Genomic DNA, 22790 nt, shown 5'->3' with positions numbered 1-22790 from the left:
GGATGCGATAAGGCTGTGGGCATGTCCCTCTCTTCCTGAACAAGGCACGATGACAGATGCAATGCATTCGGACAAAAATGGAAGAAAAAAACACTTCTTTCTTGTTTTTTGTTTTTTGTTTTTGCGTCGAAAGGACTATCCAGAATTTCAGAAATGGAAAGTATTATTGCAAAACATATAGTAATCCATTAAAGGAGCCAAAATTATCTGCTTAGTCGTTCTACGTAGACTGCTATTGCTCTGGTTCTAATGGCATGCGTTGGTCTGTCGTGCCCCATTTTTGCAATTTGGTCTCAGACGACATAAAAGCTATTCCACTTTTTACAAGATGAACGCGAGTGCTTTCATAAATCTTATAGTCACTAAATAATGAGAAGCTTGTGCTTAGTTTCATCGGTGCTGCTGCAACACGTGTTCATTCGAACTCATGCAGCTGTGCACTGAGCCGCCACTTCAGAGCAGGCTGACCGCACCTTCCCCCTACATCACCCCCCCCCCCCTCTGCTCCGGCCAATTCCAGTTTCTTTGGTCGTCGATAGGTGTCCCTCACCTCTTCGTGCATGCGCACTCGACTGAACTCGAAAAATGATTTGAGAAGCGTCCGATAGCTTAATGGAAATGAACCAATCGGTGCAAACCATGTGCCACAGCTCGTGTCGGCACAAAAACTGACGGAACGTCTTTCAAGCCGAAGGTGGATGGTTGTGGAAGATTTGCCGCCGCTGCCAAGCTGTTCGCTTGCATGAAATGGCGGCATGCCGTTCAGGGGGGCATCGCTCACTTCATAGGCAACTGTGCTTGCATTTGTCTTAGAGCGGCCTGGGTCACCAAACTACGGTAGTGCAGCTTGCGTCAAAGCTAACTTGAACATCGCTCCAGCATGCGAAGCGGGAATATAAAGCCACTGTGGCAGCGCCCAGCAGGAACAACGCCTTCATAACGAGCAGTCGCTCCCTCTACCTGTAAATAGATGACCAAGACGCCCTCTGCCGTTATTTCAACTACGCACCACTAGGGTCCACGGGCCGGAATGGCGTTCAAGTTAACTTTGATACGAGCTGTACGTAACAAGGGTGGCAACAAGCAGTTGATACCTCCCCTGTTGTCACGTGAACCAATCCTATCATTTCTTCGGCGTTTTATGCATCTGCCATTTTCCCTTTCAATTCTCTTTTACTGTAGGTAGGCAAGGCAGCTTCTCGTACCAAGCTCCCACAACGGGATATGCATCGTACTCTAGGAGTATGAGCCGGGACGAGGGTTCATCTTTCAGAAGACCAAGCACCGGAAGCGTGGCGAACGCTGTCAAGATGTTCGCCAGCCTTCCACGGCAAGACAACGCAACGAAGCCGCCGGTCGGCCGCTCCATGTCCGTGTACGTCAGAAGCACGAGTAGGGAAGATAGACCACCGTTATACAGACAGCCCTCTAGAGAGACTTCTAGGAGTGTGCGGAGCAGTCGTCAGAAGACGCCGAGTCCGCCAAAGACCGCTGCCCCTCTCACCAGGTCGGAGTCCAAGGGACGCGGAGGTCTGGCCCCCGCAGATTTTACGTCAGATGAAGACTCGGAAGAAGAGGAAACAGAAACGGATGAAGACGAATACGTGATTTGTAGAGCTACGTCACCGTTCCAAGAAAAGAGTACGGCTCCGCCAGGAGCGCAAGCGTCGATATCGTGTACCGTGAAAATGCCAAAACCGATTACCAGGCAGGAGACGGTCGCGAAACGATCCTTCGCGCAGCAGGTCAGGTCCGCGGACTTGGAAGCCCCAACTAAGTTTAACAGTCCTCGCAGGCCAACGTCGCTGGGATCCGCCATTCCGAGGACGTCTTCAAGAACGGCGGCAAGTCCGACGTCGACGAGGTCCCGTAGTCTTACCGGAAGTCCTTCGACGCCTAGATTGTTCCGATCTCCGTCGAACTCGAAGATACCCATTCTAAACAGGTCCAACAGGTCCAGCATCAACAAGTCATCTCCCAGCCCCACACGTAGTTTACCATCCGATCATAGAATTTCACCATCTTCTAGACGAAGTCCGCCGTCTTGTGCGTCACTGAAGACATCCCCTCAGACTTTGAGGCGAGAACTCGTCCCCGCACAGAACGACATGTCGGCGGATGCAACGAACGAAGTCGTGAACAAGGACTTCCGCAAATCTGTTCTCAACATGAACCTAGACGAGAAGACGCTGGAAGAGTACCTAAGGCGGCAAGAGGAAGAAAGAAGACGACACGGAGGTCAGGAAGGAGACGTCAGGGCGGATGAGGAAGAGGCCACGACGACGTCTTCAGAGACCACATCTGAGGAGAAGCCGCTTTCAAGGTCGGCGTCCAAAGTTATGCGGACCAGTTCAAAAACGAAACTGGTAGAGGGTGACGTAAGAAGGAGTAACTCCAGGACAATCGTAACGCGAAGTCCGTCACAGAACAGGCTCTTCAAGAAGGGCAGTAGGGACAACATGTTGGCAGGCGGGAACAGTTCGGACAGAATTTACGAGCGTTCCAGGAATGGCTCCGCTGCGAATGTGATAGATGGGACGACGACAGCGACCTCGGACGAGGAGGATGACAGCTGCAGGTAAGTGTCCTTGTTGCACAGTAGTGTCTATGTATGCTCTCCGCAATAAAGGAGAGGAGTAAGCCCCATACTCGAGTGCCGACCAGAACATTTTGAGAACAAAAGTCGTGTATGAGAAGTTAACGGAGCTCTGCACAGAGAGACCGAAACTTTTCTAAAGTTTTGTCTATAATGCTGGCGTGAACTTAAAATAGCCCGCCACTGTTGGTTTCTGTGGTGGTTACAAAAGTCCGTGAATTAACTGTGTTTAACCGTTCGGTTTCGGTTTCGCCGTTGCGAAAGAATCCATTTCGTGTGTATCATGACGTCATCCTTAAATGCTAGGTGCCAGGCGTGCGCCCTTCCGAAGTGGGGTAGCCGGTTTCAGTCAAGGTTGATAACGAGTCCGCTTGCGTTACCGTAGGGTACCGTAGTTCACGCGCACTCGTGCGGTTTCAAACGCGCTACCGTAGGGTACCGCGTTTGAAACCGCACGAGTGCGCGTGAACTTGGCAGCATGGTAGAAGATACTCGTACAAGTCCACCTCCGCAAGCAATGTTAAATATGTTGTGCCGTGTGCTGATATTCCAGCGCACGTTACACTACCCTCATGCGGACAGAATTGACGGGTTTGTGACACTTTCATAAATGTGGTTCATTACATCACGCACACATTGTATTGCACACTAGAGCATTGAGGAAACAAAAATTATTTTTCGACGTGTCGTACTTGGCAGGATATTTACCCTCGAACACACAGTGTGCAAGATGCGACATCAGAGCTCTGGCCATTGCAATAGGCGATTTCAGATATTGCCCTTGTGCTCCGCACGGGGGCCCTCCGTCGCCCAAGTCACGCGCATCGCGCAATGCGTCGTGGGAAATGGTTTACATTCGTGCTCGCTCCCTGTTGCTCGAAGTTGCAGGAGGTGAAGGAGAAAGAAAACCGAAACCGTTTGTGCTCTTCTTCTCTCTGACTCATGAAAACTAAATCCCAAGGTGCAGCGGGGCTTTCGCAACACGGCGCTCTCTGGTGGGCCATCCATGCAATTTCTGAAATCGTCTATTGGTAGTCTGTAGCAAGTAACCTCTCTCGCGCTTCTTCATTGGCGGAGACGCCTGCCATGACGTCAGGGGCGCGAGTTTTTAGGTACTCACCGTGCCGGTTTTCTGAGCGTCTATCGCCCCCTTTGCTGTAAGACCGGGAATGCAGGTTCACATCGATTCAATGCAATTAAACTTGCCATTTATCCGGGATAACTTGGGGCGACGTGTTAATTACTGACTGTACAGACTGTGCAGTACCGACTGTATAGACTGTAATTAAATGGTGGATTACAGTATGTAATTCACCCCCCTGTAGCGTCGATGATGGTTGCCATAGTCTTGCTGCGTAACGCCACAAATTATCATCGTATTGAAAACAGGATCCAAAGAACGTTTAGGAGAAAATATGAAATCAGTTCTAAGGGCAGCAGCGATCGCTTTCGTAACGTATATTTTCCCACCTTAATGCACTCTTTCGCATCGCGCGCCAATGGTCCTGGTCTAATGGTCTATGCAATGGTGTATGGCTGCCAATGGTCCTGGTGCAATCCAGAACACAGTGTCGGATAGCATGCCGGGACCACTATGGTAAAAATGAAGAAGTCACAACAAAGCCACGTTTAAATATATTGTAAGGTTTTTTATATAATTCCTTACATATTATTTGTTGTATGGCCTTGTTCTCCTCCATACTTCCTACAGGAAGTATAGGAAGGTACCCTTTCTAAGGATGGCTACCGAGCTCTTTCGGTTTCGCAATGTCTACCAACGTCACGATTACGTCACGGTCACGTTTCTTCGGCAGAGGTCTATTCCTTCCAGGGCATTGTAACTCAAATGCTTACGTATGCAATGAACTACGGAATGTGTCCAGACGCGACAAAACGGGTCGTGCTTGCTCATAATTAAACATCTGTGTACTTCTGACAATGAGGGAGTACAGTTCCCACACATCCTTATATGACTGGCTATTTTCACGCAGGCAAAGGTTGCGACTTCGGAGACGACGCAAGGGGTCGAAAGACGACGTCTTAGAGGGCGAACGAAGTCCTCGAGGACGCGGTTCCAAGGAACGCGTCTTAGACGGGCCATTTACGGTCGCACCTTCCCCGCGTTCGTCGAGCACCAATATCCCATCCGTGGTGCTCGCCAAGGAAAGGTCCGAGTATGAGCGACAGGACTCTTCCAGCAGTTGTATGACTTCGTCGTCTTCCGACGCTGGCGAGAACGACGCAGTTGCTCCACCCGAGGTCAAGATTACGGCGCACACAAGCGGCGAAGAAGGCGAACGAGGTGACGATGAGACCAGCGAAGAAGAAACGAGTGAGGAAGAAGAAACAGACGAGGATGAAGTAGCTAGCCTTGCCGTTACTCCTGTTCCCTTGGTGAGCAGCACGGAAGACATAAAGGCAGTTCAGGCAGTCGAGGTCCCTATTGAGATTTGCGCGGACGAAGCTGAAGCAGAAAGCGAGGTCGAAGAAAAGAAGAACGAAAGCTCTTCGGAACAATTGCAGTCTGAACAAGAAGAAAGCACTTCTGTAACGACAGACGAAGACCATGAGAAGATCGTGTCAAGGACAGGAGGCCAGGAGAAAGTTGTATCGGAGACAGACGAAGAGGAGAAACAGTCAGCGCTGTCCACTGAAGAGGAAGTGTCATCGGAAGCAGAATCAGAAGAAGAAGTGAAGGGTGAAGACGATGAAATGGAAGGAAGATGCAGTACTGCTATCCAGCTAGACGAATGTGTTACAGAGAGTGGTGAGATTGCTGCTAAGAATTTAGACGCCGAAGACAATGTGGAGAAGGAGGTAGTAAGTGAGGGCGAACTGCGATCTGCTTCCGATGAGGACGAAGAGGAAGCGTCTAAAGAAATCGAGGAAGGGATGATCGAGGGAGAAACTAAGGAAATATGTGACGCGACAAGTGACAGCGAGGAAGAAGAAATACAAGTATCGCAAAAACCTCCGACGTACGAGAAGACATCTAGCGAGGAAGTGAGCTCCAGTGATGAGGAAGACGAGGAAGATGAGAAGAAGGATCAGAAGGATGCTTCCGCTCCGGTCACTCCAGAAGTGACGGCTGAAGCGTTACCATTTGCGCAAATGCTCAGTAAAACAGGCTCACAGACATCCTTCTTACAGGGTGCCAAAATAACCCCTGTGCAGACCCCCGTCGTCAGTCCGTCGCCACCTGTGTCTGGACTGACCTGTAGCCCAACTCTCTTAATTCGCGCAGTTACGCCCAGCACACCTCCTGTCGCATCGCCACCTGTTTTCACAACTGATGCAAGTTCTACGCTTCTTAGCCCGTCTCCAGGGCTTTCCCCTTCATATAACCGTACAGCTATGCCCTACATTCGGCAACAGTCTAGTCAAGACAGTATCGAACACGACGAGCGTGATAGCACCGTTGCCGCAGAACCCTGTTCATTATCGCCATCAAGTCATCCCATCAGCAGCTCAGTCAACAGAATCGCGTCTCAGTTCGGAGGTGCTGCCACTACAACTGTCCATGAAGCAACTAGGCCAAAGCCACCGTCCGTGCTGAACCTCACGCACACCACACTCTCACCAGCGCCGACGGATACAGCACGTAGGAGTCCAGACACTAAGCAGTCGACGAGCCCAGTAAGACCAGCTCCTATGACTGCAGAAGCATTCTTAGACGCCTACAAAAAGAGTAGGGCTATTCCGGTATCCCCCGTAGCAACGCCTACTTCCACACTCTGGTCGCCACCTGGCATTCCGGCAGGCGAGAAATCATGGTCCCTGAAAAGTCCAGAAAAAGAAACTGCTGCACTCAATAAATGTCCTAGCTATACAGAGAAAGCCCAAGAAAGGGCCTCTCAGCCGTCCATCACGACCCGAACTACCAGAGGCTGGTCTCCACCGAGCGTTCTTGCAGGCGAGAAGTCACGGAACGCCAGAAGCCCCGAAAAAGAAACTGTTCAACTCCACAAAAGCCCTAGTCATACAGAAAAACCTCAAGCAGCAGTTTCTACGTCTTTGTTGTCACCACTTACGGTGTCGACATCGCCGCCGTACGCTCACCCTCCGAGTCCTAAGCCACTCGTTCGTCACACTACGCCTGAGCCAGCATCGAAGGTTGACAGCACGCCTGCAAAGAGCGCGGAAGCAATTCTAAGCGAGTACAAAAAATCGCAGCTGCTCCTTGCGTCGTCACCAGTGGCAGCTCCACAGCCGACTACTCCAGGTCGGGAAGCAGGCAGGCAAAAAAGTCCCGAGAAACCTTCACCTGATACAACGCAACAGACAGCAGGCAGTGGATTCGGATATAGACGATTCAGAGTCCCTCCTGTTGGTTCATCTTCATACACAAGACCAACAAGTCCGGTACGTTCCAGGCAAAGACCTCAGGACACATGCACGACCGCAGCGGCTGAAGCCAAAGATGTTAAACCGGAAGGTTATCGACGTTCCCGTGTCGCTCAGCCAGAATCATCACCCAGTCCAACAGCGACACGCAGTCTTGCGAAAAGTCCCGAACGTAACGTTGTTCCAAGATCCCGGACAGCAGCGGCAACGCAGATATTTACCGGAACTTTGCCTCACGAGAACAAGCAGACAACACCTGTCACTCCGTTCTCTGGTTCAGTTCGCAGTCGGCAGAGACCCGCTGAAGCAGCACCGGTTTCGCCTGGTGTGCCAGCCCCTACGGAACAGAAGCCGCAGGTACCTGAAACCGCACCGTCCACGAGCTCTTACAGCCGATTTAGACGTAGAGAACCGGAAAAGCCAGCTACCACGACGGCACCTGCTGTCAGCGCACCACAACAAGCAGCGAAGGTGGCTCCTGCTGCACAATGCAGCCAAGCGCAGAAGTCGCAGATACCTGGCAGCCAAAATAGTACCGTAGCTCAGACCACTCCACCACAGAAACCACCAGAACCAACAATTAATACCGCGACGCGGCAGAAGACTGCGGAAGATTTCCTAAAGGACTACAAACAGTCGAGAGACGCCCTTAGCAAGAGTGATTCTTACAGCCACATTAAGAGTCCATCAGTACTAGCGGCACAGAAGAATTTCCTGGGCAGTGATACGGCGCCACTTTCGGCAGCTCCTAAAACCCAACCTACCGTTGTGACGCCAAAGCCTCCAGAGCCCCACAAGAAACCGCAAGACCCTGTACCACTCGTTCAACTCACTGTGCTTCCTGCACAGGCACCGAAGACTGCCGCCATTCCCCCGGCTCTCATACCAGCACCTACACCACGTACCGTCCCAACTCAGGAAGCTAAAACACCTACCTACAGACAGGCCTCTAAACCGTCGCCGCCATCGGCTCCACAACCTCTCAAAACCACAGTACCCACACCAGTGCCCCCGACAAGAACAACACCTCAGGCAAGACCCTACGGACCGGGTGTCTCACCTGTACCGACAGTACCTAAGCCGACCATCCCGCCTGTGCGTAAACCAGAGGAACAGAAGCGTGCCAGTACACTGCCTAGATCCACAGGAGCACGTGCAAGAACAGCGACGCCAAGCGGTTCGACTACGTTACCTAGACAACCAAAGAAGCAACAAACGAAGTTCATTGGTACCTGCAAGGATATTGACTCTTTCTTAGAATACGGCGACGAACCCGAAACCTTCGAAGAATTCGAAGATAAGTTCGAAAAAGCAACGGCGACTCCAGAACCGAAGCTCTTCATTGGGAAGTTTAAAGATATCGACGATATGCTGGGAGCGCCGACCATGGAAGTGGGAAAGATAAGCGCTAGCATTAAGGCAAAGTTCGAGAGGGACCCCAGGAGAAGAGGCGAGAGTGAAAGTGAAAGTGATACGGACGATTCTCTGGAAGAGGTCACTGTCAACGCGGTAAAGGTACACGAGTCTAGACAACCGATGAGGCCACAGTGGAGACCGCAGGAGATTGATGCCAGTGCAGTGAGGATAAGGCAGCCCAACATGATGCAAGGACAGATAACCAGGCGGCCCAGGCAAAAGGTGAGTGAGTGTGAGTAGATTAGACATGGAAAGAAAAATATGCACGAGTTAGTGCGCATGGTTCGATTGCACGAGATTCTCCGAGTAAGGGTGTATTCAGACGATGCAACTTCAGCGGCGCACAACTATCGTTTGCGTCGTGTGAACGGGTGGCGGATTCCGGTAGCTGCAGTCGCAGCATGGATCGCCCTACCACAGCTACTTCCGGCAACCTTGACGCGCAACCTGTCCATCACTTGGCTCCTCCTCCTCCGAAGACATCCAATCTCAATGTCGGGCTGTCGTGACGTCACTTACGAGTCGTAAATTCCGCAGCCGCCCAGCCGGTGCGGGTTACGAAGACGACGCCAGCAGGATGGAAGCTACCCCGGCGGTTCATGCAAAATATTTCTCATTGTTTTTTTTTTCTTACAAACAAACAAACAAAGCAAAATATTTCGCGAGATTGTGCTCTTGGATACGTCACTGCAAAACTGGCAACCGTATTTTCGGTTCTCGCTCTCGTGCGACCGGGATAAAGATGATGATGACGATGATATTTTCTCGCGCCATCCTAAAATTTTCTTCAACACTACGATGCGGTGAGTTTCATACCGTGTGAAAGGAGCCTACTTTCTGCAACTTCAATTGAGTGCAGCCATTGCTGGTACGAAGTTGCACCGAGGGCTGCATCGTGTGAATCGACCCTTAGAATCGGACATGGTGGCCAGCTCGTAATGAGCAGACCCAACATGTAATTATAGTTCAGTATACTAATAATGGAACAGTTAAACAGTCCACTAGCTGAATGGAGGAAAATTTGTCTTTGTTAGCTGCGCTTTCAGGCCCTTGTAGACTACAAAGGTATTACAAGTCGCGGTTCATTGACGTAGCGAAGGGGATAACCGTGATCTTTTCTGCAAGCCAAACCTTTGAACCTACTTCGTGCTAATTAATGAATTCAAGTGGCAAGATCGAGAGTCTCTAGCATTGTTGATTCCACTGTTATTATTGCTTATTCATCTATTTGTTAATTCCTTCTTACTTGCCCCTTGTCGCACTTTGGGGTGCTATAATAATGGCTTATCATTCCTGACTTTTAGCACCGCACCGTTTGCGTCGTCACTAATGGCGACATTACTATGTGACATCCGGTGACGATATAGGCGACATTACAAAAACCTCATCAGCTCTGTATATAAACGAACAACTGCCCGACCCTGTGTAGCTCGTTCTCTTAGCAGACGCTTACCAGCACTTGGGAAGTAAAACGGACCTGTAAAAGGCGAATAATAGTCCCCTTTTCCGTCGGCTTTTCAGTCGTTGTAGCCTGGCGGATCCTCAGCGAACCACTCTTGTGACTGGCCATAAGAAACTGGGCTGTAGGGCAAAGTTGGAGAAGGACTCCTGCAGGCGAGACCTCCGCAGTCTCGCAGGGGCTCGGTAACTTCATCGTGGCTAGTCAACTTAATCGAATAAGTCCCGGCTTCACCAACGCCGATTAACATTTGAACCGAGAGTAAATACCCCTTAACTTGAATTTAACACTTAACTCTGCTTCATCAAAGGCAGTTATCGTCACTGAAACGTTCATCACGTCACCAACTAACGTTTTTAAGAGAGATTTGAGCGTTAACTTTAGTGTTAGTTTTAGCAACCCTTGATCTCGTTTTAAACTTAACAAGCGTTGGCGAAACCGGGCCTTAATCCGATGGGGGGGAAATGTTATGTCCCAAGGGTATCCGAGCGAAGATGAAACAGTGCGGCAATTGACGGATGAATCAGGGACAAAAGTTGCTGGGATCATGTTGCTGAGGGGGCCAATGAGAACTTTGGGTGCCATTTTCGCAAGTCACGAGTAAATGAATCCAGGGGTTCTGACAGTACGCCGCAGTCAGTATGCCGTGGCGGACGCTAACTGGAAAGAGCAGCAACATCGTCAATGTCACTTGGCTCAAATCGACACGACACTGGACCTTTTTTTTTTCACAATGGCCTATGCGCATGCGTACGACCTTGAGGCGCAGGAGAGGATTATCTCCGTCTTGACTAGATGGTACACTATGGGGCCGACAGAAGTGGGAACTACAGTGGTGAGACCGCACGAAGGGCCTGAGCTTGTCGGCCCCACTCCGAACCGGTTTTGTTCCCTTGTGCGGCCCACGTGCATTTGTTTTGACGCGGGCCGAGCATGGTTCGTTGGAGAGCCGCTAGGATGCGATGCGTGTGTGAAAAATGTACATTTCTACGCACCACGAGGTATTCTGTTTTTCTTTCTTTTTTTTTTCTTGTGTTCCGAAAGCATGGACAGAACTTGGAAAGTTAGAGCTACTCCGGAGTAAACTTTGGAGCCATGCTCTGCTGCCTACGTGGGCTATAAGGATTCACGACCGTCAGTGCTATCCCACATGGAAGGGCAGAAATTCCAGGGAACCGGCAAGGAAATATGAAGGGAATTGCCTCAGGACGAGAGCCGCCGATATTTCGGCAGAGACTGTTCTTCTTCTGGGCACCGTCCTCATCATTGGCATGACATCTAAAGGGTTTGGGATGAAGTGTTCATAAAGATTCATGGGAATTGCGGGTCAATAAAGCTGGGGGAAGAAAAGGGCGTTATCTGCCGGGAATTACAAACAAACATTTCAATGAATCCGACAAAATTCAAGCGACATCTTGCGACAGAACAATCAGTAATCCAATAAGTCGTAATTAAAAATAAATAGACAGTTAAGCGAGATAATTGATTTGCTGCTTGCAGCATATTCTGCTTTGCCTAGTCCACTTCTACACACTCCCTTCTGCCAGTACGTGAACTTGTGCTGGCACGTGTATGTACTTCCTCGAAGAACGAAAGTTGGGAACCACTTTTCCGAAATGCTCCGTTAAGCATAACGATCTGCCAGGTGTTGAACCTTCATCGCACGTTAGCCTTCAAGTGGACGAAATGAATGCACGAACCGATCACTTTGGCATTGCCCATTATATATTTTTACTTTAATTTATTATTTTAATTATACGCACTGCGACCCAACGCTTTCGCCCAAGCAGGATGGGTGCTACATTCATTCGCTCATATTGCAACACATTAAAAGCATACAAAACATACAGGGTGTCTCAGAAAACGTTTCATTGAATTCAAATCGAAACACTACGCCATAATCATGCTGTCAACGGCATTTGTTCTTACTAGGTTTTTGCCACTCCTCATGTGCATGTCGTGTGACCTAAGTTTAATTAGGTAAATTTTTACGAATTGAAATCGGAAATTTGCCAAGTAAAGGTCATTTTTTTACCCCACCAATGTGAAGAGCGTGCCGAATTTACTCAAATGAATGACAATTGATAACTGATGATTGATAATGATAATTAACGATAATGGTTTGTGTCATGTAGCCAAAGAAGTTCTGTGGCTACAGCACTTTGCTGAAGAGAGAGCTAGGAGCAAGCGAATTCATAAAAGAGCCTCATACTCTGTTCGTGGATAACCAGGGAGCGATTGCGGTCGCGACGAATCAATTGACGTCAGAGCGAAACGAGCACATTGAGCTCCGTCATTTTTTTTTTTCCTGCGTGCATATATAGAAGAAGGAAAATTGCGACCAGAGTTCATCAAGACATCAGAGAATCACGCTGACACCGTGACGGAGTTCCTAAACGGAAGGAAAACTCTAAAGCTTCCTTATATTTTACTTAGTGAGTGGGTGCGGCATCGACATCAGGGAGTTTAATCTCATTAGAAAATGACGTGAGGCACGAGCTCGTAAATAATGTAACTCGAGACCACGACCTACTAGATTATAACGAGCATGTCGTGGGCACCACTTCCCAGCGCCGCATTTTTGGAAGCTAGCGGTGGCGCTTCTCATCGGCCCAGTTATCGCTTCCTCAACTTCTACAATACTTTGTACTTCAGCTTACCTTAGTATTTCTGTACAAGCGGTGGACGTTCCACAGATGTTTTATTCTGAGGTTGATCATCATCATCATTCTACGCGTTTTCATAGCAGCTATGGGAGCTATCGCTGTCGTCTGCTAAGGTAGTCGCACATACGCTTCCGCGCGTTCAGAATTCAAATTTCCATCGTCCAATCGTGGCGTGCCGATGAGTAGCGCCCCTGGCGGATCGTGCGGACGGGCTCCTCATAGGGGTTGCTGATTATGACATGGTCGTTATAATCTAGTAGGTCGCGCTCGAGACCCGAATGCAGAGCGTCGAAGCGAAACGTTTTTCGGTTTGTTTCGGGTACGGGTTCGGCCATAAAGGTACGGTTCCGGTTCAGCTCCGGAGTTCACATATATCGTTTCGATTAACCAGTTCAGAGGCTGTAAATCGGTTCGGAACCGGTTCGAGGTTCTAATATGCTACAAAATTATAGGTAGCTACTAGAAATGATACGAGATCACTTAGTTGCGTTTTTGTGCGTTTATTTCTGTTTTTCGACCAACAGGACCCCCTTTCATCCCTTCCGCGAGCAACGCGTCGCCAATCTTGGCAGGTAGACCTATCGAATCCCCACATCACATCCCACCACATACTAACCCCAACCGAACCGGTATCCCGAACCGGTAACCGAAGCTTTCAGATCGGTTCAGTTCCGGTTCAGCTTCAAAATGGCGCTAGTAATTACGGTTCAGTTCCAGATAATGAATTCCGGTTTTCGGTTTCGGTTCCGGTTCGGTTCGACGCTCTGCCCAAATGTCATCATTAGACAGGCACGAAAAGTGACGATAAGTGCTTAATGCCTTACCGCATAATGTCCTTCCAGGGACCAACCAATTTAGGCAGGGAACAAAATTACAAAAGAATAGACGTCTCGCGCTTCGGTTCGGCAAAGCCGGAGTTTTTACAAATGCCATGTTCCCACGTCCGATTTCCTTCAAGCACGTAATCTTGAACGGATTAACCGGGTGGGAAAGCCTAAACAACGAACTTTTGCTTGCCTGCGGACATCACAGTGATCTGTGAATATTACTATAGTCGGCTTTCGACATGACGGCACCCTCACCGAAAGCAAAAAAAAAAAAGAAAAGAAAAAAGACAGAGGGTGGAGTAGAAGTCCACTCTTTGAACGTCTGTTTGACCCCTGCGAGCGCTGCCCAATAGGGGTGCGGAAAAAAATTGCGCACCCTGTGGGACCAAAATAAGCAATCACTTTATTGCATATCCTGAAAGATCTAAGTCTCAGCTATGTAAGTACAAAATATCGGAAAATTCGAAGCTGTCCTTTATGGGTAAAAACTGACGCGAAAATCGGAATTTTCACCTACTTTTCCGTGTTTACGGCATTGTTACGGGAGAATGGCTGAAGATAAAGCAATGTATTTAACGCCAAACGTCAAACAAAGAATCATCTTTCTGCTCATGCGAAGAACATCACAGTCGGAGATCCAGGGCCTCGGCCATGACCTTCGAAACGTGCGGTAAAAAGGCTCACTGTTGCGTTTTCGGGATTTTTTTTTTCGTATACTTTTCTCTTGACCACATAAATTTAATGGAACGTGCACCATCCACTCTGTCAGCTAAAAAAGATTTCGTTCAAATGGGACATCTGGTTCAAGAGATACAAGGTCACAAAGTTGGAAAAAATTTAAGCCGCGAAATCGCGCCGATTGCTTCGAAGCGCCGTGGACGGAGAAGAAAATATCGCAGAGACCTGGGGTCAGGCACCTTTTGCATCTCTTTGTGGGTGGAATAACATATATTTTTTCCAGAAAATTAAAAAATGTGACCGGCGGGCATCATTCGATTATAAATGAAACTACCCTACACCATTATTGCCTAATGAATTCCAATCCAAGTTTAGGCTGCAAAGGAACTATTAAGACAGGCATAACCGTAGCCGGTATGGGCGCTTTTTTGTCTTTTCACAATTAGCCGAGAAAGACGCTAGACATTTTTCGGGTTTTAGGCAATTTTCGTGCGAAAATTTTTATAAAAATTATTTTAAAAAAATACAAAGTACGGTTAACTCCCAAGCAGCATTTTACTTATTTCATCTTCATTTCAAACACTCACCTTATTTTGCGCAACCCTGTACTGCGAGGGAAACAGCTGCCTCGTGGCTGCAAGAAAAAACATAAAAACAAAACAAAAACAAAAAACAGCGAAACTACGTGTACCGAGAATCTCCCCATACGCATGTTTACGAAAGACGAATGCCACGTGCACCAGAAAGTATCCCCCCCCCCCTTCCCGCTTCTTCCATTACGAAGCATCGTTTATAATTTATATCAGAGGACACCCCGAACCCCCTATACGATGTTGCAGAAACACTTCTGCTTCGTTTCATAACACCCTCTCACGCACGCCAGCGCCTGCAGCATGAGCGCCACCCTCGGCTTTGCGACGCAACTTTACGAGCATCGTCTGCCAAATTTCAATCCGAAACCAACGCGTGTTTTCTTTTTCTTTTTTTGCTTCATCGCCAAACAACTGAGAGGGACTGTAAAGTTTAAAAATAGACGCCGGGTCTTCCAACCTCGCATGTCCCCAACCGCGTCTGTGTCGATGGTTTTGTCCTCGTCGTCTTCTGTTTGTTTTTGGTTTAGCTCAAATCTTCGTATTCTGCTTTCCTTTTCTTGCTTCTGCTTTTTTTTTTTTTTTTGTCTTTGGAAATAGAAGCAGCGCCGTTCTTTAGTAACCCAATACTGCGTTGTGCTCTGAATTGGGCTAGGCTGAAAGGACACGTTTTGAGATTCTGCTAGGATGACCCTCGCGATAAGCTGAAAAAGCAAAGGAAAAACAAACTAAGAATAAGAATTTTTGGCACGGGATTGGAACGGTGTTTGAATGCGAGGTGAAGCAACCGCTGAAGGTTCCACTTTCTCATGGTCTTAAGCTCCTCAGTAGACTTGTCGTGACAAGTGAGAACATATACAGAAACAGGAAGTTGTACTGGTCGCCTTCCATGTTGTTTGTCCTCACCTGCCAGTCTGTTTCGTTTCTTGATAAAAAAAGAAACCATCAATATTGCTAATGCACCTAGTAGCAGAAACTGTTACATGCAGACGGTATTACACCAGGTTTATTCAAGAATGGTGGAAATTCTGGGTAACCCAGTAACGCTTTCCAAAAGACCTAGCCAATCGAGCCAAAACAAAAGTGGAAGAAGCAGAATTAGCTGATTAGTTATTGTTAGCACCCCAAACACTTAGTCTAGCGAGTCCATTGAGTACACATCATTGATGAGAACTTGCTAGAGTAGCACAGACCGTACCGATACTATGGATTTATAGGTCAGCTTTTAGTTTGGATAAATCGGGTGAATACGCGATGAAAGGAATACTAAAAGGACGCGCTCCATAAAAATGAAAATTTAAATTGATTTCAAGGACACATGAATTTCAAATTTACTAGGAGAACTACATTTGTGAAGAATGTAACATAATCTAAAACTGACATGTCGTATTACATTATCCAGGAGTATGAAAGACTCATTTAGACACGCTTTTCTTGAGCAAATCCACCTCATCAGAAACCCCCAGCCCAGCGCACCGTCGCAAATACAGAAACCGAAACCAGATATCTTACTTTCAAACGCTTTCATCAGATGGCGCTGCGGATCCAAATTCCTTCCCAACCGGCGCTGGGCAGCGATTCAAATCCGGCGCACGCGCAAGGCGCCTGTCTCTCCTCCCCGCCACAACCGGTCTCTCGCCGTGTTTTGTGTTTTTTGACGCACGTTTGCTTCAGTGCCAGTTTGTTTGTGCTGTGCGAGTGACGGCGATGCCGCGTCGTCCGCTGTGAAACTCACCTGTGGATTACGTCTGCTTGGTGTGGTGCGTGTGTGTTCATGAATCTGCGGATACATGGATATGGCGACGCTCACGTGCCGGGTACAGTACCTGAACGACATTGATCCGTTCTCGGCCAGCACCAACTTTCCCGAACCTGCTAGACCGCCGCAGTACGTTTTCAATGTGAATATCCCCCTGATCAACCAAATAGCGGGCGTCCATCGTCTGCTAAAAGCCCCGCATAAGGTGAGCAGAAAAAGTTGTCGTCTGCATGCCACCTGTTTAGCAGACGGACGCTTTCGCGGAGTGATTCTCTGATTCCCCGCTCTGCTGTTTGTAGTTTGACTTGAGTTATGTCACTTGAAAAAAAAAAAGGTTGAGTTGAAAAGTTATTTTGCTTCGTAATCTCCGTGCAACTGATCTCTGTTGCTTCCACACTTTACTAGTGAATTGAAAACGGTGCATGCGTGCGGTGTCTTCTGCGAATTTACAGCCTGCCATTGCAGTATGGGAGCGGATCGGGTTAGCTTTAGCCGGTTACCAACTGTGGCGCAAACACCTGTTTCTCCCTGCTCTTTGACACCCGAGATTCCTGTTGCAAATTTATTTTGGTTCGTGCCGCGAAGAACACTTTTACTTTTTCGCCAATGTGACGGGCTTGCGCGGAGGAGAAGCTACGAGCTAACCTTGAAAACGAGAAATTCCGGGTTTGGGATGGTAAGGGGGGGAGGTTGGCCATACTTCAAAAATAGAAGCCACCGCCCGCAGTCCGGAGGCTTTGCATTGCAAGGTTGTAGTTGCTTTGATTCCTATTAAGATAGTACATAGTGTTTGTGTGTGTGTATAACTATCGGTAGCACCTGTATCGCAATATCCGTATCCGTTGTTTGTGAGGTTATTTTTTCTTTTTTAATTTTTTATGTCTCTATTTTTTAGTTCAGTGTGGCACGCGACATTATGCCGTGTTTCAATTTCTGTTTGTTGGGTGCGCATGGGTGTTTTGTTTGTTTTTCTTTGGGTGTGTGTTTTGTTTTGTTTTTTTCAGCAACTCAACGACTTTACAGATGAATACTGCAGTTTGCATTATGTTTACTGTTCATTCGATGACGCGCGAATAGCCACCCCCAAGTTTTATATTAGTCTGTCGAAATTGTGTAAGTGATCCGGAAACTGCAAAAGTTAAGTCCTACGTATGACTGAGAACAAACAAAAATATAGTCCGATTAAACGAGTGCTTTTCTCTAAGTTTTGTTTTTGAATGGACGTTTCTGACTTCATCGCAGTCATGAGTAATTTATTTATTTCAATTACACCAAAGGTCCTTGCGGACATTACGTGAGGGAGTGACGTTAAAGGGAGATAAAAGTAATTGTCACCTGGCTATAAATTTTCTATTGTTGTGCTGCAGTATATTCTCCGCAATTGCTATTGCAACACGTGTTGCATATGTGTCTGTGCTTTTTATTTTTAGACTGTGTTTTTATTTTCCTCGAGGTCAGTTCCCCGTGAACTAAGGAGATATAGCCGTCTCGCATGTCCTAACTGGCAATAAAGAGATTCGCCAACAGGCTACGACCGCTTTAAAAAAATGTGGCGCAATTTCGAATTGGAATTCGGAGAGCGTCTCGCCCAAGAAAATGCATGCGATGTTTACCCGGGTTAATACCGATCATATCGTGGTTTGAATTTGATTCGCCGGATCCTAATGAACGGCGTCGGCCCTCCTGTAGAAGCCCAGTGGATTCCCAGAAAACATAAATTTGGATATTTTAGTTTTCCCTTCTTTTTCTACGTGCACTTGAACTGCGAAGCATTTATGTTTCCAGCCGCGATGTTTATCTTTATTTCGATATCGCCTCTGGCCCCGAACGACGGTTTTGAGTTATCTGTCACCACTAGGGATTCCGTGTATTTTTTCAAAATCAATTAATGCCGCGAAGGATTTTCAATTTACGTGAAACACGTCTCTGTTGGTAGGTTTCAGTGATTTCCAGTGCTGTATGAGGGTGGGTGTTTTGCGTACGCCTTCGAAACTTTCTTACGGCATTTAGATGATGATACAAAGTCGCATCCTGTTCAAAATGTCTCAAAGTAGGAATCTAATATCATGAACCACTAGATAAATATGGACAAAATCTCTATTCCCAACGATATTTCTTCCGCGTTGAGCAATCTACGTCCTAGAAAGATACGACTTTTCTATTATGATTATTCATTTATGTGATAAATAATTCAATTTGATTTGTTGCGGCTAAGGACAACAAGACAAAAACTGAGTAATCATGATAATAAATTGATACTGATTTGATACCTTTTGCTTAGGACATTGATACCTCGGTACAAAACCTGCCCGTGTCACCCTGACATGCTTCTGCACTAGTCGTAACACTCAGCGATGCGCAGTAAAGAAAATTAAAAATTACAACCCAGTATAAGAAATAACAACGCCAAACTGATAAAATAGAAAATGAAGCGTAGACCGCATTGCGGAAATAATGACATTTGTACGGTGTCATTACACCACTTTCTTCTGTACACTGGCATATGACAGTGTACAGAAGAAAGTGGTGGCGATGATAATAGTTTGGACAGGCGGTATGTACAGACAGCGTTCGTTATCTGTTAGGTGAGAGCGTATGCGCTCGTTTATAATAATTTTATATCACTACATAGTCGTGTTCACCTTGGGAATAGCATTATCGGAGCAGCTTTTTTTTTCTCTATGCGTATATTTAACCGAGGGAAAAATGTAACTGTTCGAGACGTTATATTGTCATTTATTCTGCTCATATCTACGTCTCACCACAAGTTACCAGTGGCATGGCCGAACATGTTAAGGCGTCCCTCTCGCTGGTGGTACCCAAGGCGTGCTGAACACTGGGAGGTGCTGGGTTCGAATCCTACCACGGGCAGTGTTGTCATAGCCACAGTTGCTTCGCGGCGCTAACACGAAAAAAAAATATTTTCATGGTTCAACATAATGACAATTTGTTACGAAGCTCATCTATAGCTCCCGAAATACAGCTTTTAGGATGAACACAACAATATAGTGACCTTTCTCGTTACTACTAATTTTATTCCGTTCACCGACTAATGAAAGGCAGCGAACATCAGCGGGTCTGTGTCACGTGAGTTGGGCAAAATATTTGGACGCATATTGCGATATCATTATTAATCGTGTAAATTATAACGTGGTAAGATTATTAGTAAAGATTTCCTTTGATTGACGGAGTAAAAGTTAGGAAGGCAGGGAGGTTAGGAAGCTGTTTTATAACTTTGAGGGTCCCAAATATAGATCTGAAGAACAACCGGAAATTTTTTGGGGAAAATTTTTTTTTCCTCGTGTCCCGAAAAATAGCCCAAAATTTCCAGGCGACAAAATTCAAAAATGTAAAATTTCGTGCATTTGATGCGTTCCAACCCGCCAACAGTGCCTTAGGTGCATAGGTGGGGAGTAACGCGTTACAAAGTAGTGCGTTACCGGTAACGCGTTACATTCGAGTAGTGCAATATGGTAACGCATTACATTTGGGAGAAAAGTAATGAGTAACGTAACGTCATTACATTTTTAACAGCTAACGCGTAACGGCGTTACGCGTTACTGCGTGTTCGGGAACTTGAAAGCTTGAGCGAGGACCGTGCCTGTAGAATCCGGGAAAATCCCCGATTTTTTTCTATTCATCTTCAACAATGACAAGAAGGTCCCATCGACACCCACGAAGGACGCAAAAGAAGGGTTGTTCACCTACCCTGGTTGAGGTGTCACCTTTGTTTACCACCTCTGTTTTTCACTCCCTCTTGTATTTTTCCGACGAATGGGGCAGAAGCGGCAGAAAAATAGCCTCTACCCTCTGAACAAGTAACAAAGTACCAAGGAATTGGCTGTTTGGATTTGTACAGTATGAGATAAAAGGTCACCGTCTCTATCAACCTTGACAAGGAGCACTCACTGGTCATTAGGCGTCCTCTCAGCCCAACGGGCGAAGCTCGCCGATGAAAATTTGAACATCAACTACTTCTGCGTTGCAATAAATCGTACATGTAAGTTGTGTTCATGCGTGACCCTTGTTTGTGACCAACATTGCTTGTATTGATTTGCGGAATGCACTTATGTGACTCAACCAAAAATGGTACATATTATAAGGACAACGTGAAGTAATGCAAAAGTAACGGCATTACTTATCAGAAGTAGCGGCGTTAGTAACGCGTTACCTACTACCGCAACAGTAACGAATAACGTAACGCGTTACTTTTCGAAAAAGTAGTGAGTAACGGTAGTGCACTACAAAATAAAAGTAACTTCCCCACCTATGCTTAGGTGCCTCTAATCCCCCAACAACCACCAGCTTAGAGCTCCGTATGGCTGCTCCAATCGATCGCCATCGCGTTCACATAATGTCTGAGTTCTGGTCGGAGTGGACGGGTTGTTCCAATTACCTATCGCTGAGTAGACAGTAGGGATGGTCTGCTCTGCATTTATGCCTACAGGGTGAACACTGCTAAAGTTTCCAGCTCATTGTATGCTGTGGCTTGGCCGGCAATGCTTCGACTCAGCAGTAACCGCATTTGTTTCTAGTTTTTCCAATTTTTCGGGAAAAAAAACGAAGAAAACCTTTTTTTTTTTTCGTTCCGGAGCGATTCAAAATATACGGAAATTTTGCATCTCTAGTCCCAAAGACCCAGGAGTACGTCCACTTGCTCCGAGCTCCGGCTTAGATTGTTCTTCCTCTCCGCGCACCCACAACACCTCTGTCCCACTCCAATCATGATCGGATGATTCCATGTCGCTGGTGATAGGTCTGCCCATACAAACGGGGTCCGTGTGGTTCAAATCGTCGAGGAAGAAGGCATCGTCGACGTAACGCCACTTCGATTATAGGCGGGTCTGTCTAACGTCAGTTTATTTTTAGAGCTAGCGCGCTGTTGTTTATTTCTTCCTCCTAGCTTTTTTTATTGGGTAAACGCTATGAAATCGTGCAGGTGATTTCGCCGTGCGCTATTTTAAAGTGTAATAGAAAAAAATTATATTTTACTTATCCTCATAGTTTACTCTGAGTTGTGACATCCAGGGTTTCTCATATCTTTCACATTCCAGCCTTTTTAACGACGTTTGCGGTACGTAGCTGTCTAGTGCACACACGCTAGTGTTGTAGTGCACATACGATATCGTCTTTGCGTACGTAAGGCATAGCGTTGGTGGAACAGGGCACGCGTAAGACGTAAAGAGAGCTCCGTGCAGTGCGCGGAATTACGGACGCGAAAGCTATAGCGTGGTGGTTGCACACACTGCGCGAAGCTTTTTGTTTTGCGCGTGCGCAGAACAACAGACGCTATCTCCTGCGTACGCGCCGCACTAAGCCTCAATATTTTTACCCAGTATTGACGTAAGAGCGTTCTTTAATAGAACTTCGCCACTTGACACTCTCCTTTGGCCGTCCAATCACTCAGAATAATATACTGTATCAGAATAGTCTCCCGAAAATATTGAGAGACATACGCCTTTGTTGGACACTTTGCCTCTTGCATTAATTAACTACTACATAACAGAAGACAGAACGATCAGCCTGAATAACAGTGGGCGGTGTTATGTTGCAAAGTCGTTTTGACGGTGTAAGGTTTATTCACATGACGTCATCCGCGGGAGACCGCCACTGTCGCTAGCACACACATGTGCTGCATTCGGCCGCCATATTGTAGGTCCCATACAAGCCGTTACACATGTCGTACTCACCGTATATTTGCTGTTTCAAAGTTATTGTGCTGTGTGATTTGTAGCATATCCAAGTAATTTCCATGTTTCCGACATTAATAGTCACCCAAAAAGCATATGGCAGCGAACGGAGGCGGGAACATAACTTCGAGGAACCTACAGTATGGCGGCGAGGTCACGTCAGTGAATAAACCCTATAGCAGTTGAATTGTTAGGTCTCTTATCTTATCCACTTTTATTGTCACAGCGCAATCATTTAGTGACATATCTGCAACGTGCGACCGCTTTGCAACTCATGACAGTTGCCCCATGTAAGGAGCAAAGTGGAATGGGATTGCTTGACCATAGGAAGGATATACGGCAGGCGCGTTATCAATGCAGAGATTGCCTTTATATATAGAAGTCAGTGGGTGCAGAGTCGGTATGTACGTTTTGCCACCAGGGGTCACTAGCATTTCGATGCGAATGGCGCAGGTGTGCGCTTGCCAACAGCATCTCCAGTCGATTTCTTCTTTCTTTTTTTTATTTATTTACTTTCACAGGCTGTCTCCCTCCTGCTGTTTCTATTCTCGACTGAGTTCTTATCTGCAGGACGCTTATCGCGACAGCCCCTGTGCGAAGGGCCGTAAAAATAAAAGCCCTAGGTTGTCCACTCTGAAAGGAAACGAAAATAATCTGCGTTCCCTCGAAGTCACACTGTCTCTCACTGATGACGATGACATGACACTGCCCGTGGTGAAGGTTTTCGGAGGTTGAATCGAAGAATGTCTGATTTATTTTTTGCTG

The 22790-nt window shown here is 47.1% G+C and overlaps 1 protein-coding gene across 2 annotated transcripts in view; it reads left to right on the top strand.

The window, feature by feature from the left end:
• Positions 1–22790, top strand: part of LOC135379009 (mucin-12-like) — a 546819-nt gene that overhangs the window by 229705 nt on the left and 294324 nt on the right. For both annotated transcript variants that reach the window (XM_064612241.1, XM_064612240.1), the window contains exons 4-5: positions 1183–2578; positions 4588–8578. In XM_064612241.1, the coding sequence (XP_064468311.1) occupies positions 1183–2578; positions 4588–8578 (5387 nt within the window). The remainder of the gene's footprint in view (positions 1–1182; positions 2579–4587; positions 8579–22790) is intronic.

The sequence above is a fragment of the Ornithodoros turicata genome, chromosome 1, assembly GCF_037126465.1.
Source record: "Ornithodoros turicata isolate Travis chromosome 1, ASM3712646v1, whole genome shotgun sequence".
Lineage (NCBI taxonomy): Eukaryota > Metazoa > Arthropoda > Arachnida > Ixodida > Argasidae > Ornithodoros > Ornithodoros turicata.
This window is presented reverse-complemented; position numbering and strand designations above follow the sequence as displayed.